Raw genomic sequence first — 20,981 nt, 5'->3', positions numbered from 1 at the left:
GTGAGGTGACCAAAACTGCACACAATACTTCAAATTTGGCCTCACCAATGTCTTATACAACTTTACCATAACATCCTGGCTCCTATACTCAATTCTTTCATTTATAAAGGCCAATATGCCAAAAGATTTCTGTATGTCTGTGTCACTTTCACTCCTCAGTGCCCTACCATTCATCATGTATGTTCTTTCTTGGTTTGTCCTTCCAAAATGCAATACCTCCCACTTGTCTGCATTAAATTCCATCTGGCATTTTTCAGCTTATTTTTCCAGCTGGTCCAGATCCCTCTGGAAGCTTTGAAAACCACCTTCACTGTCCACACCTCCAATCTTAGTGTCAAACTGTTGATCCAATTTACCACATTATCATCCAGATCATTGATATAGATGACAAACAACAATGGTCCCTGCACTGATTTCGAGGCATACCACTAGTCACAGGCCTCCAGTCTGAGAAACAATCATCCGCCACTGCTCTCTGACTTCTCCCGTTCAGATATTGTTGAGTCCAGTTCACTATTTCTTCATATATACCTCCAATCTGGACCTTCCTGACAAATCTCCCATGCGGGACCTTGTCAAAGGCCTTCCTAAAGTCCACAAGACAACGTTCACAGCCTTCATCAACTTTCCTGGTAACCTCCTTGAAAAACTTAAGATTCTTTAAACATGACCTACTGCACGCAAAGCCATGTTGACTATCCCTACTCAGTTCATGGCTATACAATTAATTGTATATCTGATCTCTTGAAACACCTTCCAATAATTTACCTACTACTGATGTCATGCTCACCGGCTATCATTTCTAAGGTTACTTTTGGAGCCTTTTTTAAACAACAAACAATGTGAGCTATGCCCCAATCCTCCGGCATCACACCTGTGGCTAAGAACATTTTAAATATTTCTGCCAGAGCCCCTGCCATTTCTACACTAGCCTCCCTCAAGATCTGAAGTCATATCTTGTCAGGCCGTAGGGATTTATCCACCCTTATTTGGTTTAAGACCACATCCTCTAATCTGTATAGGTTCCATTATTTCACTGCTTGTTTTCCTTACTTCCCACAACTCTGTGCCTGTTTCCTGAGTGAATACTGATATGTGGTGGGGGGTGGGGGGGGAGGGAGGGGAGAAACATTTAAGATCTTCCTTACCTTGGCTTCATACAAAGCCAACCACTCTGATCTTTAAGGGGATCAATTTTGTCCCTTATTATCCTCTTGCTCTTAATATACCTGTAGAAACTCTTAGGATTTTCCTTCACATTGTCTGCCAAAGCAACTGTCTTTTTTTTTTGCCTTGCTGATTTCTTTCTTAAGGTTTTTCTTGCATTTTTTATACTCCTTAAGTATCTCGTTTTCTCCATGTTGCTTATACCTGCTACACACCTCTTCTGAACAAGGTCCACAATATCCCTTGAAAACCAAAGTTCCCTGTACCTTCTAACATTGCCTTTAATCCTGACAGGAATATACAAACTCTTTACACTTAAAAATTCACCTTTAAAGGTCCTCCAGTTAACACACACATCCTTGCCTGAAAACAACCTGTCCCGATCCACGCATTCTAGATCCTTTCTCATTTCCTCAAAATTAGCCTTGCTCCAATTTAGAATCTCAACCCAAGGCCCAGACTGATCCTTCTCGTGGCTTTTTGATCACTTGTCCCAAAATGTTCCCCAACATATACTTTTGGCACCTGTCCTGTCAAATTCCCTAAATGGAGATCCAGTATTGTACGCTCTCAAGTCGGTACCTCTATATATTGATGTAGAAAACTTTCCTAAACACATTTCACAAACTCTGAGATATAGCAGGGAGCTGGAGGAAACATGAGGTTTTGATAGTAGGAGAATTTAATTTTCCACTTATTGGCAGGGACTCCCATACTGTAAAAGGGCTGGATGGCTTGGTCAATATGTGTAAATTAAATTCTCCTACTATCAAAACCTTGTGTTTCCTCCAGCTCTGCAGATTTGCTCTTCCAATTCACATTGACTATTGGGCGGTGTATAATACAACCCCATGAGTGAGGTCATACCTTTCTCATTCCTCAGCTCCACCCATATATCCTTAGTAGACGTGCCCCCTCTGGCCTGTCCCGCCTGAGCACAGCTGTGACAATTTCTCTGGCGAGCAATGCCACTCCTCCCCTTTTCATTCTCCCCACCTCCCACCCCCTATTCGTCTAAAGCGGAGGCCCAGAACGTTGAGCTGCCAGTCCTACCTCAACTGCAATCAAGTTTCACTAATGGCCACAATGTCATTATTCCACATGCTAATCCATGCTCTAAGCTCATCTGCCTTTCCTATAATACTCCTTGCATTGAAATAAATGCACTTCTGTCATAAGAGCCAAAGCCTCATTGTTTACCGTTGTCTGTTTGGCTGCAGGTGTCGGCAATGTCCCGGAGTCCAGAGGCTGTGCATGTTCTACATCTTCCTGTGTGCGTGCACGATTGACTTGGGTTGTTGGGGCATGTGTGGGAGGTTGCACATGGAGTCTATGTTGACTGGATAGATGGTGTGTGAGTGGGGCTCTGATATTTTCCATTGACTGTTACTGAAGAGATTGACATTATTGTTACCAAATTCATGGATGTTACCACGTTATGAGTCCTTTTGTGTTCACTAATAAACAATTTAAAATGCATCTAGACTTCGTTACGAATTTATTCAAACTCATCACAGAAAAGAGCCCTCTTAGCCTCCGAGTTTTTTTTTAATGGAGAGTAGTCACTACATTTTAATCAACAGAAAATAGCCACATCTACGATACAACTGAATGAACATTGATGGAATATTTGGACTGTTTTCCACTTTGGTTTGGAGTGATACTGAAAGCAACATGGCAGCCATGTTGGAAATTTAGAGGGCAGGCCGCTGACGGCAATCCGTCTCTATTGGTCTAAGTATTGACCACAGAGGGGTCCAGGCAGAGCAGAATGTCCAATGTACATGCTGGTAGAGTCATTTGCTGAGAATCCCAGCAATATCATTGACTGTTGTCGTGGTGGAATCTCGCTCGTTGACAGCAGCGCATCACAGCCATCAGATGTGGTAGGATTGCATTTGTGGATTCCTTCTGTGTTATCTTTTTTAGTTTGGACACGGTTTGGATGTGCTGCCCCTTGTTCATTGGGGATTGTTGATTTTGGGCTTGGTGCTTGAGCTCGGACAGTTGGATGGAGACACAAAATGACTGCCGCTGCCACTGCTGTCAGCTTCACCGCTGAGGCGCAATTAAAACCACTGCAGAAAACATCAACTGGATTTAAGGATAACAACTTGGAAATGGCTGACAGTGTGTCAAATGTTGGAAGCAAATGAAGTTCTTCAGGATCAGGCTCCAGAGTTTCCAGTGCCTCAAGAACTACGTCTGCACGTGTGAAAGCTAAAGTTGAAGTGGCTGTTCTTGTTATATGAAAGGAGGAGCGGCTAAAGAGGTAAAGAAGGGGAGCTGGGAGCAAACGTTGCTGCTAGTAGGACCAAAGTGAAGGTACTGGGAGCCTCAAAGGGATCCGGTGTTGGAAGTAACTTATCTGAAGTGTCTGATGGTATGGAGTTATAGTTTGAGAAAGGACAACAGGAAATGAAAATACAATGTTAAGACAGCTCCTTTTGAACCACAGTTGCCAGAGATGTACAAATTCGTCCTGAAGCACGATGTTACCAATCCACAAACACCAATAATAACCACAGTCAGAGCTGTGGCTCAAGTCCAATCTCTCAACACAACTCCTTTGACCTTATAAAGTCTGTGACTTATTATGGTTCCTCTGGTGGCTTGATGGAGACTACAGTCAGAATGTGGTGGAATGCAGAATGACAGGGCATCTATTTGGAGCAACTTCATCTCCAACTTGTGCGAATTTTGCCTTTTGGACAATATGAAACCGTTTCGCTCTCAAGCTGTACAACTTCATGAACAACTTCTGTGTGGATGACCCCCTCACTTTAGCAGCTTCAGAAGCTCCTTCTCATGAGCTAAGAGTGATTTGTTTCAAGGAAGGCTTTCTACTTATCAAGTGGATAAGTAACAGTCACCATGAATTGGCTGCCATACCTGAAACAAAGAAAGCAAAAGAGGTGAAGAATCTGGACTTGGACCATGACAACCTTCCTGAGGAGGGGATGTTAGGTGTACAATGGTGTGTTCATTTTGATAGTTTGACATTTTTGTTCAAAATCGTCTTGAAAGACTGACCCCTCACAAGAAGTGGGATTCTTTCAACAGTCAGTTCGATATATGATCTAGGAATATGGCACCAGTAGTCCTGACTGCCAAGAATATCCTGCAAGATTTGTGTAGGAAAAGGATTAGTTGGGATGATATGATACCAGACTCCATTGTACATGAATGGACGTGTTGGACTTCAAAGTTGGAAGAGTTCAAGGTTGACATGTGCTTCAAACCCACAAACTTTGGGACGGTGACATTTGTTCAACTGCATCATTTTGCTGATACGTGTGAGGACGGATACAGAACTGTTAGTTACCTGCTACTGCATAATAACCATGGTCAGGTACATTGTGGGTTTATAATGGGAAAAGCAAGAGTGGCTCCATTAAAGCCAGTCACTCTCTTGAAAGGAGTTGACTGCTGCCACATGGCGAGCAAAATAGACACAATGTGGAGAAAAGAGCTGTAGATGAAGCTAGCAGACTCTTTATTTTGAACTGATAGCCCCTCTGTAGTCAAATACATCAACAAAAAGACAATAAGGTTCCGAACTTTCATGGCCAACAGAGTTGCTGAAATTGACAGTCTCACATGCACAACAATGGAGATACGTTAACACAGTTAACAATCCAGCAGACGTGGCTTCATGAGGTTTGCAAGTCCAAGCCTTTCTGAAAGAAATATGGGCGTCCAGGCCTCAGTTTCTTCTTCGGCCTCAGGAAGAGTGGCCTCAAAATCCTGATGGATTGGAAGAAATCTCACCAAAGGACTGAAATCAGGATCCAGTAACCCACTTAATCTATTACTTCTCAACCTGGTCTCATTTGAAAAGGCCAGTAGCATGGACATTCAAACTTAAAGGACTGCTTCTGTATCCTAGCAAAAAGAGAAAACAAGCAAGTGGTGTCCTTGCTCAGCTTCATCCAAATAGCATCTATCAGAAAGATCTGCCACGGAAGGAGAAAAATAAATCTTGAGACTCTGGAAAACAGTGGTCACACAGTTGAAGAACTGGCTAATGCTGAGATGGAGATTATCTGCTTTTTGCCAAAAGAAGAAATTTGCAGATTAAATCTCAAGTCTGAGAAAGGGAATGAATGTTAAGAGGACTGGTCACATTCATAAACTCAACCCCATTCTGGAAAATGATGTATTAAGAGTTGGTGGTGACTTAGCAGAGCAGCAATGCCAGGAGAAATTAAACATCCTGTCATGCTGGACAAAGATTTTCACATTTCTGATCTAATTTTTTGACATGTTCATGAAGAGGTGGTTGCAACCATGTGTTATCCATACTACGCCAAAAATACTGGATTCTTGGTGCCACTGTCAATCAGAAAAAATTGTGTCAAAATGTGTTGTTTGTTGGCGTATAAATGCTACTCCTGGACAACAGCAGATGGCAGATTTGCCCCTGGATAGAGCCTCTCTTGGTGAACCTCCCTTCACATAAGCTGGTGTTGATTATTTTGGACTCTTTGAAGAAGCGTGGAAGGAGTGTTGTGAAGTACTATGGTGTTATTTTCACATTTAGCTGTAAGAGCAATTCACTTCAAAATGGCATCATCACTTGACACATACTCTCAATGCCCTTCAACATTTTACAGCCAGACGTGGTCAAGTGAAGGAACTACCATCTAATTACCATCTACCAATTTTGTGGGAGCTCTGTGCGCGTTGAGGGAGGCAATTGAAAGCTGGAATCAGGGTCAAATTCATAATACACTGCTCCAGAAAGGAATTAATTAGATCTTCCATCCCCCTGCTGGTTCACACCATGGAGGTGGATGGCAAAGACTAATTAGATCAGTGCAAAATGTTCTCAATTCCACCTGACACAGGTGGGTCTTCACGCAGTTTTATATGAAGCTGTTGCTATTCTCAATCACCAAGACCTCTACTGATCCAAATGAGCTTGAAGCACTTACCCCAAACCATTGTCTGCTTCTTAAGACTGAGCCATTGCATGAGAAGGAAAACGTAAATGCTTGTCATAAATGGAGGCAAGTTCAGTATATGCTAGACTTGTTCTGGAAAGGATGGATTAAAGAGTATATTCCCCAACTGCAGAACCAGGAGACTTCATGATCATCATGGCTGATTCAGCACCTTGAAACTCCTGGCTAACTGGAAAAATTGTTGAGTCCATTCTGGATAAAAAGGGACTTGTACATCACGTTCTGATCAAGACCAAGACCAGCTTTCTGAACAGATCCATCAACAAAGTCTGCCTTCTACAGGAGACGGCGAAGCTTTGACAAGCCCAAAACTGACTTTTTTGGACCTTGTCCCTTGCCCACTACATAGACGACAGACTCTACTTGGTACAGAGTCGTGGTAAAGATCACTTTTTAAGGCTATGTGCTGGTAACCTCTGGTCTTATGAAGAAAGAAGGTCTAGATAATATTGGAATTTACTGTATTGATTTATTTATAATCATGTCATTATTATTTGAGACATAATTAGGGGCCTGTGTAAGAGCCAAAGGCTCATTGTTTACCGTTGTTGGTTTGGCTGCAGGCACGGTGACGTCCCAGGGTCCGGAGGCTGCACATGTTCTGCATCTTCCAGTGCGCATGCACTATTGACTTGGGCTGTTGGTGCATGCATGGGGGAGTGTGCGCAGTTGGAGCAGTTGTTATCCCATGTTGACTGGTATAACAGGATAGACAGTGGGTGAGTAGGGCTTTGATATGTTCTACTGCCCATTACCGAAGAGATTGACCATTACCCAGACATTAGTCTCATTAGCAAGGATGTTATCCTTGCCAAGTTCATGAATGTTACCACATTACGAGTCCTTTTGTGTTCACTAATAAACAATTTAAAACGCACCTGGACTTGGTTATGAATTTGGTCAAATGCGTCACAGTAAAAAGCCCTCTTAACCTCTGAGTGGCTTTTTTTTATGGATAGTATTCACTACAACTGCACTTCTGGAAAAACTACAATCACTGATGAAACTGTCAGTTGTTTTTAAAAGCCCATCTGCTTCACAAATGCACTTTCGGAGAAGGATTCCTGGTGACCTTGTGTGTTGTTCAGGCCTTTGTGACTCCAGAACCACCACTATGCAGTTGACCTAATGCTCCACCTCTGAAATAGACCCTCAATCTTATATGTGTCAGCAATATTTCAAGAATAGCACCAATACCACTGAGCAGAAAGGCCTACATCACAGGCAAAACTCCCCATCATCAAGAACATCTACAGGGAACACTGACATCAGAGAGCAGCAGCAATCATCAAGGATCCTCACCACCCAGCACACCCTCTGTTCTTGCTGCTACCATTGGGGAAGAGGTATAGGTGCCACAAGACTCCATCTCAGTCAGGGTGCAGCACGATCAATGACCACTCACAGAAAGGAAGTAAGGGCCAAAGGCTTTATTGACCAAAAGATCCAATCATGCCTAAGCATGCTGCTGGCTCAAGTACAAGGGCAGGTATGGGCGAGGCCTTTATTAGGAGACTTAGGGGAGGAGCTACCAGTTCCGCAGACAGGCCAACTCAATGGGGAACGTGCCTGCAATACTATGTTCCACCACACAGAGACTCATTTAAGGACTCTACACATAATTAAATGCTGTATTTCTGTATTGCACAGTCAGTTTGCACTTTACATTTCTCTTTTGTCTATGTATCTTTTCTTTTGCACTGCCTGGCCCACAGGAAAAATAATCTCAGGGTTGTATGTGATGTCATGCATGTACTCTGACAATAAATCTGAACTGTAAAGAATGGAAATGTACAGTCTTATCGCAGTTTGTGGAACTTCAACTCCCATTGTGATCTTTTCTCAAATTGCCCTCTAAAATAGGGAACATTTTCCTTTGAGGGTGTCATACAAGTCAGCAATTTTCTACCTGATAGACGTGGAGATGAAAATCATCCTTGCATTTAAATTGGGTTTGGAAATTTACCTTGAGCTGTAACCTACAGTGCCGTGGGACCTGTGTTGGAAAGTGGGATTAGATTGGAAACAGGAATAGCTTCCTTACACTTGGGAATTTTTTGTCAATGGATTGATTGTGCTTTTTGAAAGTCTGGCACCCTGAACAAGGTGCAGTACCACGGTTGCTGTTAAACAACAAAATGCTGGAAATACTCAGCCACACTCGGATCTTGCCCCTCAAATGCACGCCGCAAGTGTTGACAGTGGTCAGTTCAGTTACCAACCTTGCACTTCATTGGAATGTGGGAGGAAACTGGAGTGAGGAAAACATGCAACGAGGTTGGAACTGGGCCCACTGTGCCAAAGGCAATTCCTTAAGGCAGGGGTTCCCAACCTGGGGTCCATGTACCCCCAGTGGTACATTTGCACTTTTCAGGGGGCACATTGGGTCTGAGAGAATAATCACTACTGGTGTTGTAATCTGCAGTCAGATTGCACAATGTCGTGTTTTTTAATCCTTAATTTTTAAGGAACCTATAAAAATGCCCCAGGGGTACAGAGGAACAAAAAGGTTGGGAACCCCTGCCTTAAGGGCTGGGTCAAGAGACCCAAAACCATTTAAGTTGCAATGCACAAAAGTGGTGGAGAAACTCGGCCGATTATAGGCAGCAAATGGTCACCAACACTTCGTTCTGAGTCCTGCGTCGAGCTGCGTGACCTGCTGAGTTTCTCCAGTACATTGGTCTATTGCAATCACAACGTCTGCACTTTCCTGTTTAAGCCCTTGTTTAAAAGTCGGGCAGAAGAGGACAAAAGGTTTGGTATCAGGTGGTATAAAATGTCCTCATCTTTTTCTGCACTTTATTCCAGTAATTTTGTTCCTCCGCCGCATTAAAGCAATGACAAGCTATTGCACGAGTCCGACCCTGGACATCAATCCCAGTCGCCGCTGCCCATTCACAAAAGACAGGGGCGGCGGGGTGACGTCACGACCTCTCCTGATTGGTGCAGTCGGGCTGTCAGTCGGCCCGGGAATTCGGGACGGGGGAGCGGCGCGCAGGCGCAGTGGTCGGGAGTGGCGCTCCGGGGAGAAGCGGCCGGGGAGATGGTGAGTCCTGAATGTTCAGGGGGGCAGCCGGAGTCCGGGGGTTGGCTGGGGACAGCAGTCACCGTGCAGAGGGAGGAGAGCAAGACATTGCATTAGCCGAAACGGGTCATTTCCTTCTGCTGCGTTGTTTGGGCTGTAATATGCACAAAAGACCCATCAGATCAGCAGAAGCTGGCCAGAGGCATGCAGGGGCTAAATGATGGCATCGATGAGCAGCACTGCATGTGTTTAAATGACTTTATTCTGCTTAAAGGCTCCTCTGAGGATCAGGATAGACAACAGAGGTTCAGGATGCTTGAAGCTCCTTGGATGTCAGGAAAATTAAAAGCCTTCATGGCCTCGACAGCGCAGCAGAGCACAACCACACCGAGCAGGCTGCTTCACAAGCATATTGCAAAGGAATATTAATGACGGAATGGAGTAATAGAAATGTTAAATGTAATCTAGTCTGCTGATTGATTGCCAGTTGATTTTATGCCTGTGTTCTTTATTCCTCACTCCTTCCGTTTAAGGGAACTGTTAGCCTTTATCCACACTGTTCATTTGACAGAATAGGTGCAAATCTCTAGCCATGTAGCCTCTCTTCCCTTCCCAGTTATCCATCGTTCCTGTTACTTGTGATTAGAACTGAACACAATGCTTCTATGGAGGCCAGATCAGTAGTATCGTCCCTGCTTGTACACCCTTCATATCCATTGATAAAGCCCAGAATTTTTTTTAAATTCAAATGCAGTTTGACTGCATCTCTGCAAGGCCAATGTTTAATGCGCGTGCCTGTTTTCCATTGCAAAAGTGTTGATGAGGTGTTTTTGGGTGCTTGTGATGGTCTTTCTGCAGTTAACACAGGAAAAGGCCCACGATTTCTCTGCTGACTACATCCCTCTGTTCCCTGCCTGTTTAAGTGCCTCTCAGTTCAAGTCTGACTGTACATTTTCAGCTTTATTTATTGTCAGATTACATATGTGACATCACATACACAAAGATTCTTTTTCTTGCGGGCTAGGCAGTATTACCACTTATACAACCAGACGAACCAGCATTTCACATATATAGCAGCCAGCAGATAATAATCACGTATATATAAAGATATAATATACATAAATATTTTGGAATAGTTTACTTATTTCATTTATAAGAGACCCAAGGTTACAGATATCCTTTATCAAGCCCGCAACATGTGGTAAGCAGCTATTTCCCAGCATGCCAGTGCTGATTTTAATGCTCTGCTATTGGGGTGAGTGGGTGCAGGGGTGCTGTCAGTTGCAGGAAGTGTGAATACCAAGCCTTTGTGAGGAGTCAAAACCAGCTTCCACCCCACCCCCCCGGAGAAGGGGTTCCGTTCAGAGTATCTGTAACAGTGGGCTGTCTGCTTCTTTCCCTATCTCCCCTCGCCAGCCACGTCCCTGGTATGGAACAGACAGCTCACGACCAAGCTGCACCTCTTAATTCTGTCTTGGCAACTCTACCCATTTCGTCCTGTCCTGCGGATCCTGTTAAAACTTGCATCAGTTACTCATCTATTCCAGAGTTCTGGGCACTCACAAACTCAAATTCCCTACTGCCATTCATATTTTGCTGCTCCCCTTAACCCATGCAAAAAATAACAAACAAATTCTAATTCAATTTGAAACTCTCCCATGAACACTCTGCCTTCGTTCCCTGCATTTCCACTTCCTTGGTAGATTTGAAGATTGAGTGTAACGTATCCATTCTCTTTATCGACTGGGCCATTGAGGAAGTATTTGAAGACATTGCCTGAGTCTTTCAGAATTAAATTTAAGTGTGGCGAACTGTTTCAATTCCGTGCCCCACTCCCTTGCCGACATGTCTGCCCACGGCCTTTTGCATGACCAAACCAAGGCCACCTGGAGGAACAATGTCTAAAATTCCGTCTGGGCACTTTCCAACTGGATGACATTAACATTCAACCTCTCCAGTTTCTGTTAAACCCCTCTCCCGTCTCCCTCTTTTTCTCCATCCCTCTGCCTCCTTTCCTCCAGCTCTCTATTTCTTTTCCATTCCCCTTCCCCCTATGACTTCCCAGCTTTTTTCGCTTCTGCCTTCCCACCCATAATCCACCGATGACATCTTGTCGAGGGCCTGTTCAATAGTTATGTATCTTTGCCAAAAAGAACACTGTGGGACCTGCTGAGTTTCTCCAGCAGTTTTGTGTATTAAACTACAATCACAGCGTCTACATACATTCTTCCTTGTTAATTAATATCTCTCCTTTCAGGCTGAAGTTGAAGAAACTCTGAAGAGAATTCAGAACCAGAAGGGTGTTCTGGGAATAGTTATTGTCAACATAGAAGGTATTCCATATATTTTGATTCAGATTTTTCCTGGTTCATCATTGTTCTAGTTCCTTTTACAAAAAAAATTACATCAGGCTGGGCTTCGCATCCCGTCCCAAAATGTAATGAGGTGGTTTGATTAAGACTTGCTGAGGAGTTTGCTGAGGTTTGGTATGACATTGAAAACCATGGCAAATTTCTACAGATGTGTCGTCGATAGTGTGCTGACTTGCTGCATCACGGCCTGGTTTGGGGACACCAATACTCCTGAGCGGAAAGCCCTGAAAAAGGTAGTGGGCACAGCCCAGTACATCACAGGCAAAACTCTCCCCATCATTGAGATCATCTGCAGGGAACACTGCCTTCAGTGAGCAGCACCAATTATCAAGAATCCACACCACCCAGTGCATGCCCTGTTCTCGCTGCTGCCATCAGGAAAGAGGTATAGGCGCCACAAGACTCACACCACCAGGTTCAGGAACAGCTGCTACCCCTCCACCATCAGACTCCACAACAATCAGGGACTGAAGGACTCTTCGCACATTATTTATGATTGAATATTTATTTTCTGAATTACACAGTTTTTTGTTGGCACTTTTTTGTTTAAATTTCTCTCCTTTGTATATGCATCTTGAGTACCATTTATTGCACTACAGATAAGTAGAAATTCTGTCTCACCCCCAGGAAAAAGAATCTCAGGGTTGTATGTGATATCATGTATGTACTCTGGCAATAAATCTGAACTTTAAACTTTTGACCAGGTAGAAATGCGTGATCTTACAGAGGTTTTGGGGTGTATTCCCCAAAATCAAAATGGCATGCCAAAGAATCGTAATTTTGGAGTCATAAACAGCCCCTTTGGCCCAACTTGCCTTTGCTAACCAAATAGTCTATTCAATCTTGTCCCATATCCCTCTGAACCTTAAGTAAAACACAAAAATCTGTAGAGACTGTGGTTGAAGTGAAAACACACAGTGCTGGAGAAACTGAGCTGGTCAAACAGTGTCCTTTATATAGCAAAGGTAAAAAAAACATAACCGACATTTTGGGCTTGAGCCCTTCATCAAGGTACATAAAAGGCACTGTTTGACCTGCTCAGTTTCTCCAGCATTGTGTGTGTTTTACTATGCCTCCAAACCAGTTTACCTACCTCGGCTATACCATTTCATCTGATGCAAGGTTCGACAAAGAGATAGACAACAGACTCGCCAAGGCAAATAGTGCCTTTGGAAGACTATACAAAAGAGTCTGGAAAAACAACCACCTGAAGAAACACACAAAGATCGGCGTGTACAGAGCCGTTGTCATACCCACACTCCTGTTCGTCTCCGAATCATGGGTCCTCTACCGGCATCACCTATGGCTCCTAGAACGCTTCCATCAGCACTGTCTCTGCTCCATCCTTAACATTCATTGGAATGACTTCATCACCAACATCGAAGTACTCGAGCTGGCAGAGTCCGCAAGCATCGAATCCATGCTGCTGAAGACCCAACTGCGCTGGGTGGGTCACGTCTCCAGAATGGAGGACCATCGCCTTCCCAAGATCGTGTTCTATGGCGAACTCTCCACTGGCCACCAAGACAGAGGTGCACCAAAGAAGAGGTACAAGGACTGCTTAAAGAAATCTCTTGGTGCCTGCCCCATTGACCACCGCCAGTGGGCTGATATCGCCTCCAACCGTGCATCTTGGCGCCTCACAGTTCGGTGGGCAGCAACCTCCTTTGAAGAAGACCGCAGAGCCCACCTCACTGACAAAAGACAAAGGAGGAAAAACCCAACACCCAACCCCAACCAACCAATTTTTCCTTGCAACCACTGCAACCGTGCCAGCCTGTCCTGCATCGGACTTGTCAGTCACCAAGAAAGAAGAGAAGAAAAGGGCAACAAAGAAACAACAGATGGCCAACCCAGAGGAAGAAGAAGAGGAAGAGGAAGAGTACAGTGAAATAGAAGAAGAAGGGAAAGGCAAGATAAAGGATATACTTTCTCTTATTAAAGAATACATGGAGTCATTTAAAGAATGGCAAGCGCAAGAATTTAATGATTTAAGAAGAAGAATAAACAATACAGAAGAGAAAATGAATAAAATAGATATGACCTTATCAGAAATGGGAAAAAGAATGGACAAGGTGCAAGAACGAGAAGCAGCAGTAGAAATGGAGGTAGAGGACTTAAAAAAGAAATTAGAGGAATCTAATAAAAAAGTTAAAGAGACACAAGAACTGTTAGCTCAAAAAATAGATATAATGGAAAATTATAACAGAAGAAATAACATAAAGATAGTGGGCCTTAAGGAAGATGAAGAAGGCAAGAATATGAGAGAGTTTATAAAAGATTGGATCCCTAGGATCCTAGGATGTCCAGAACTAGAGCAAGAAATGGAAATAGAAAGGGCATTGGCCTTTAAACCACAATCACAACAAAAGCCAAGATTTGTTTTAGTAAAATTCCTAAGATATACTACAAGAGAAAAGGTACTGGAGAAAACAATGGAAAAAGTAAGAGAGGACAATAAACCACTGGAGTACAAAGGGCAAAAAATCTTCATTTATCCAGATATAAGTTTTGAACTCCTGAAGAAGAGAAAGGAGTTCAATACAGCAAAGGCGATTTTATGGAAGAAAGGGTATAAATTTATACTAAAGCATCCAGCGGTATTGAAAATATTTATTCCAGGACTTGTCAGTCACCAACGAGCCTGCAGAAGACGTGGACATACCCCTCCATAAATCTTCATCCGCGAAGCCAAGCTAAAGAAAGAAGAAGAGGAAACCTTTCCTATCCACATACATGTCTTTTAAAGGTCATAATGGTGCCTGTCTTTACCACTCCCTCTGGCAGCTTGTTCTGCTCACTTACCACCCTTTGTGTGAAAAGAGTGGCCCTCAGGTCTCTTTTAAATCATTATCCTCTCACCATAAATCCTTGAGCATGGTGAAAAGATGATTTACCTTATCTTTACCCCACCACCTCTACGATGATATAATTATAACGAAAATTCCCAGCCCAAGTTTTTTTTTTGAGTTAAACAGGGAAGTCTGCAGACACTGTGATTGTGGTGCAATACGCAATACACAAAAGTGTTGAAGAATCTCTATAGGAACCAAAGATGCATAAACCAATGCTTCAAGCCTGAGCCTGAGCTCTTCAAAAATGTATGAGCCAAAAGCAGGCAGGCACCTGAATAAAATGGGGGGGGGGGGGGGGGAGGAGCACAGGGCCACAAGCAAGAGGTCACAGGTGAGAGGGCAGAAGAATGAAAAGCTGGAGTAATGGGTGAGGGGAGAAGCTCTTAATGGAAAGGGAAGGGAATGGGGAGGAAAGGAGATGGCCTGTTGAGTCTCTCCATGCAGTTCAATCTGCCAATCCTGGTAACTTTATCTTGAATCTTTTAAATTGTAAATGGTATTTACAGCACCATGGAAGCCAATTGCAGCCACTTAATATCATTACACCCAAAGAAAACAACCCCGTATCTTTTGAAGGGTCGGAGGAAACCAGAGCATGAAGACATGGTTAGAATGTGCAATCCTCCTCATAGACAGAGCAGCATTCAAACTTGAATCACTGGCGCTGTGAAAGCATTGCACTCACCGTGCACCCTTTTCATGTTAGTGATGTATTTTCCTTAGCTGGGTGACAAGAGCTGCATCAATACTCCCAAGTATGGTCTCACCCATGTCATGCATAGTATGTCATAATGACCCTGCCATCTGAACCTTGCATGTGTATCCCTCCACCCAGGTATTCCCATCCGATCAACCATGGACAATGCCACCACTACTCAGTACGCAGGTCTTATCCATCAGTTGGCAGTGAAGGCCAGGAGTACCATCCGGGACCTCGATGCACAGAACGACCTCACCTTCCTCAGGATCCGGACCAAGAAGAACGAGATTATGGTTGCACCTGGTAAATGCATTTTATTTCAATCTGTTCCCAGGCTTATTTTGCGCGTCCTTCCTGAGCCTCCACACTGCCATGGGAAAGAAGCCAACAGCACCCCACCCCATCATGCCCCTCTCCCCGCCTTTCTCTGCCCAATCACTCCCTTCTCCCTGCTCTCTCCACCACCCCCCACCCCCCCACTTCTTCCCAGTGGGAAAAAGTGTTTAAAAAGTGATGCACCACCAGATTCAAAGACAGTTTCTTTCCTTGCTGTTGTTAGACTGCTGAACGCACTTGCCATTACTAAAACACAATCTCATTAACCCTACTTCAACGACCCTTGCTTTGCTTTAACCAGACTTCACTCTGTAATGCTACAGTGTGCCCTTTTTTCCCTACACAACCTGGCGTACTTAAGAATTAAGAAGTTGACTCACCTGCACAATAGTTTATGCCAGACAGCATTTCAATTCAGTTCTACCATAAACCCCATTCCTTTCTTGTCCTTGAAATCTGAGATTATCTGGAGGGGGGAGGAAATCCTTGGACTGATGTGACATCCTGGCCTAAGGATGGAACACCACCATTCTAGGAATTCCATCCCCTTCAACCTCGGTTTCCAAAAATCTGCCCATTAGGTTTTCACTGGCTGAACCTCAACACCCCTTTGGGGTGGGGAAGAGAAGACCAAAATCATGCAGCCCTCTAGTGAAGATGTTTCTCCTGCTCTTCATCCAGAACATGGACCCCGTTTCTTGACTCTAACTGGAGCAGATAGCCTCTCGCCATCTATCCCGCCAACAGAAATGGAGAAGTTAGGTCCGCGTAGAGGTGATATTTCTTAATATGGTTCCAATAATTTATAAGTGCCTCCCAAAGGAAGGGAAGGATCTCTGGTTATCCCCACAGACTGGGAACAGAAAGCTAAATGTCTTTTAAAAGAACTTTATACACACATATATCGGAATCAGAATTTATTGTCGTGAACCTATCAGGAAATTTGTTGTTTTGTTTCTAAAATTATCGAAAATGCAATGGGATACATTGATTGTACCATCAATTTCCTATATTCACCAAACAAGTAAATGCCATGTTCCTTTGTTGAGCACCTCAGCTCTGTCCGCCGCAATACCGTGGATCTCATAGTGGCCACCCATTTCAATTCCCCATCCCGTTTTCTTGCTGACATGTCTGTCCATGGTCTCAGGCACTGCCAGACTGAGACCATCTGCAAATTGGAAGAACAACACCTCGTCTTCCATGGGGCACCCTCCAACCAGATAGCATTAACATCAGCATCTCCGGATTTAATTAACCCCCCCCCCCCACCCCTTTCCTCTAGTTCTCCCCCCTTCCCTTTTCCCTCTGTCTCCTTTCACGAGTCAAAATCAATTCTCTTATCATATCTAATTAACATCTATATTGGTCCGAACTCCTCCCCATTCTTCTCCCTTTCTCTCCCAGTCTTTATTCAGACACCTCCTGCTTTTTGCTTACACCTTGAAGAGGGGTTCAAGCCTGAAACATCAGTAAAAATCTTTATCTCCTATGGATGCTGCAAGGCCGGCTGAGTTCCTTCAGTATTTCGATGTTTTTACTACAATGCCATCTTCCTCCTCAAAACAATATACCTGTGGGGGTGTTTGAGAGGCTGTTACAGAGGACCCAGCCCCTTAGTGTCCTGTGCTGGCAGACAGTGTTCCTTCCCCACCAACCCTTTATGGCAGCTGTGCCAAGCTTTAGGGACCCCCTCCTGAAATGTGCCCATTAGGCATCTCCTTACACTGTAAGACCAATTAATGCAAGCTAAATTATTGGAGTCCATTGGTCTTTTGCTAACACCTGTACGTTTCTAACCCTCTAACAGATAAAGAATACTTATTGATTGTCATCCAGAATCCCAGTGAATGATCTCCACGTCATCATCTCTGGCAAACCTCCCGAGCGGTGTTGAGCCGACGGACATTTACTTGGCAGCCTGCTCCCACCGCAACTGTACCTATTGATGCCTGGCCCCTGTGCTTTTGCGACATCTCTCCAAAAACTCTCGAATGGCACTCACGTCTATCCCAGGTAGCTGAATAAACCCCTCCAAGTTGCTCCTGGTAACCCATTCAATCAATGGTACCCATTAACCAATTAGATCTTCAGTGAAAGTCTGTCTCTATTTTCATTTCCAGATAGTAATGTAAGAAAAAAGATTAAAGCAGCATTCTCTTAGGAAGCAGTCTTGGCTTAAATGTAACAAGTAACAATCTTAATAAAGTACTTTGTATGTGGATAGCTAATTTCATGCTTGCATGGGTTGGGATATATCACAACCAACATTCAGAAAGGAGATTAGAGAGGTGCGATTCAGGGATAGTTTTGAATTATCAAAAGCCCGTAATTGACTTGAGTAAACTGTGGTGCCGGGGATTTACTCTAACCGTTTGCATCTTCAATCTTCCTCAAATAATGGAGAAAGGATACTCACCGCATATAGGCTGGACTAGATCAGTTGCAGAGTGCTAACTGAATACGTCAGCTGCTTGAAAAGGTGAAGAAGACACAGGGACATCAATATGAAAGATCAATTTGTTTTTATTTTAAAATAAAACCTTGTCCCCACAAAAGCATCATGGAGTATTTTGTTCTCAGCTTTTCTGCTTGACCCGGGTTTGGTGATGGACAGAATGAGAATTTATTGTCATGAACATGACACGAAATTTGTTGCTTTGTGGCAGCGTCACAGTACAAACATTTATATGAACCACATTACAAAATAAATTAAAATAGTGCAGGGAAAAGAAAAGGACAAAGTGAAGCAGTGTCTTTGGTTCATTGTTCATTCGGGAATCTGATGCCAGAGGGGAAGAAGCTGTCCTTGTGCTGCTGGGTGCTTGTCGTCAGGCTTCTGTACCTTTTTCCCAATAGTAGCAGAGTGAAGAGGGAATGGCCTGGGTGGCGGGGGTCCTCTGTTGCTTTCTTGTCGATGTCCTCGATGGAGTGAAGACTGGTGCCCATGATGTCGCTGGCCGAGTTAACATAGATCATAGAACACTACAGCACAGTACAAGCTTTTTGGCTCTCAATATTGTGCCAACCGATGTATTCTTTAAAAATCAGAGTATTAAATCTACCCTAACCTCTAACCAATTTTTCTTCCATCCATGTGTCTGCCTAAGAATCTCTTAAATGCCCCTAATGTTTCAGCTTCCACTCCAATCCCCAGCAAGGCATTCCAAGCTCCCACAACTCTCTGTGCAAAATAACTTAACCCTGATATTTACCCTAAACTTCCCTCCCTTCACTTTGTACTCGTGTCGTTTGGTGTTTGCTTTACCTGCCCTGAAAAACAGGCGCTGTCTATCCACCCTCTCTATGCCTCTCATAATCTTGTAGACCTCTATTAAGTCTCCTCTCATCCTTCTACATGCAAAAGAAAAAAGTCCCAGCTCTGCTAACCTGTCTCATAAGACTTATTTTCCAATCCGGGAAACATCTGGTAAATCTCCTCTGCACCCTTTCCGTGGTGGCTTCCACATCCTTCCTGTAATGAGGTGACCAGAACTAAACACAATACTTCAACTGGAAACAGGTGACTTTCTGCTGTTCCTTTTCCACTGGTTTTATCAGCATGCTGCCATCAGCTAGGGATATGAATAGGGATCAAGGTGGTTAATCCCCGGTATGAAATGACATCATTTGGCGTTGGCATGCTGACAGTTTTTTTTTCCACTGGACCCTTTCCCAGTTAATTCATGGGACAAGGCACCAGTAGAAAAGGGGCTTAAGTGTGGTCTCACCAGAGATTTGTAGAGTTGCAACATGACCTCTCTTGAACTCAATCCCCTCCCACTATTAATGAAGCGCAGCATCCCACAGGCCTTCTTAACTATCCTATCAACTTGTGTGGTGACCTTGAGGGATGCATGAATTTGGACCCCGAGGTCCCTCTGTTCATCCACACTCTTAAGTAACCAACTATTATCCCTGTACTCAGCCTTCTGGTTTGCTGTTCCAAGTGCATAGCCTCACACTTATCCGGATTGAACTCCATCTGCCTCTTCTCTGCCCAACTCTGCATCCTGTCTATATCTTATAACCTTCGACAACCTTCAGCTCCATCTACAACTCCTCCAACCCTTGTATCATTTGCAAACTTATTGACCCATTCTTCTGCCTCTTCATCCAGGTCATTTATAAAAATCACAAAGAGCAGGGGTCTCAGAACAGATCCTTACAGTACTCCACTAGTCATTGACCTCCAGACAGAATAGCTTCCTTCCACTACTACACTCTGCTTTCTTCCTGCAAACCAATTTTTTCTCCACACAGCCAAGGTTCTACTGATCCCATGGCTCATGACTTTCTGAACGAGTCACTCATGAAGCATCTTGTCAAATGCCTTGCTAAACTCCATGTAGACCGCATCTACCACCCTGCCCTCATCAATTATTTTTGTTACCTACTCAGAAAAACTCAATTAGGTTCTTGAGGCATGACCTTCCCTTCACAAAGCCATGCTGACTATCCTTGAGTAGATTGTATTATAGATCCTATTCTTAAGAATCCTCTCCAATAGTTTACACATCACTGATGTAGGACTCACCAGTCTATAATTCCCAGGATTCTCCTTGTTAGCTTTTTTAAACAAGGGGACTACTTTTGCCATTCTCCAATTCTCCGGCACCTTGCCTGTGGCCAAAGAGGACTCAAAAAATCATAGGTACTGTCCCAGCTATCTCTTCCTTCACTTCCCACAGCAACCTGGGGTATATTGCATCTGGCCCAGGAAACATCAATCTTGAAGTTTTTAAGAAGATTCAACACCTCCTTAATCTCCAGCACACAGGCCTGTTCTATTCTGACCTCACCCTCATCAAGGTTCTTTTCTCTTGTGAATATTGAAGCAAAGTATTCATTTATGACTTCCCCAACCTCTTCCGCCTCCAGGCACATGTTGCCTCCTTTACCCTTTAGCTGCCCCACCTTCATTCTCATTGTCCTTCTGTTCTTCACATACACATAAAACACCTTGGGGTTGTCCTTAATCCTACATGTCAAAGCTTTCTAATGCCCCCTTCAAGTTCTAAATCCTTTCTTAAGCTCCTTCCTGGCTACCATATATTTCTCATGAGCCCTTCCTGTTTCCTGTTTCCTATATCTAACGTCTGCTTCCTTCTTCCTCTTGACTAGTTGCCTCACCTGTTTTTCAGCCATGGTTCCCTTTTCCTACCATCTTTTCCTTGTCCCAGTGGAACAAACCTATCCTGAACCCAGCACAAGTGGTCCCTAAACTTCCTCCACATTAGTTCTGTGCTTTCCCCATCCGTTTCCAATTTACTCTCGCTAGTTACTGCCTCATCCCTTCATAATTATCCCTTCCCCAATTAAACACTTTGTCTGGAGTTTATTCTTGTCCAGAGCATTGGCATCTCAACACCAGACAGTGATGCAACCAGCTCTCCACGGTACACCTGTACAAGTTTTCAAGAGTCTTCGGTGACGAAGTGAATCTTTTTATCGGGTATTTTCGGTACTTTGGGTCTCTGTGTGAGTGGAGGTGTTAAAGCAGTACTCAGGGTCCCATGGGGGGGGGGGGGGTGTGGGAATGGGGGTCAGATGAGGGCA

At 43.9% G+C, this 20,981-nt stretch overlaps 1 protein-coding gene across 2 annotated transcripts; it reads left to right on the top strand.

Moving 5' to 3' along the window:
- The first annotated feature begins 9,076 nt into the window (after window positions 1-9,076).
- LOC138735827 (dynein light chain roadblock-type 2-like) lies at window positions 9,077-17,980 on the top strand. Of its 2 annotated transcripts, none has more exons than XM_069884309.1 (4): window positions 9,077-9,180; window positions 11,417-11,492; window positions 15,222-15,389; window positions 17,233-17,980. In XM_069884309.1, the coding sequence occupies exons 1-4, from the start codon at window positions 9,178-9,180 to the stop codon at window positions 17,274-17,276; spliced, it is 291 nt and encodes a 96-aa protein (XP_069740410.1). In that variant the 5' UTR covers window positions 9,077-9,177; the 3' UTR covers window positions 17,277-17,980. The 2 variants fall into 2 exon arrangements, with proteins under 2 accessions (XP_069740410.1, XP_069740408.1); XM_069884307.1 differs by lacking the exon at window positions 9,077-9,180 and adding an exon at window positions 9,595-9,618.
- The last annotated feature ends 3,001 nt before the right edge of the window (window positions 17,981-20,981 follow it).

Source organism: Narcine bancroftii, chromosome 6 (genome assembly GCF_036971445.1).
Source record: "Narcine bancroftii isolate sNarBan1 chromosome 6, sNarBan1.hap1, whole genome shotgun sequence".
NCBI classification, from domain to species: Eukaryota; Metazoa; Chordata; class Chondrichthyes; order Torpediniformes; family Narcinidae; genus Narcine; species Narcine bancroftii.
Note: the sequence above shows the minus strand (reverse complement) of the source record. Positions and strands in the feature narration are given on the sequence as shown.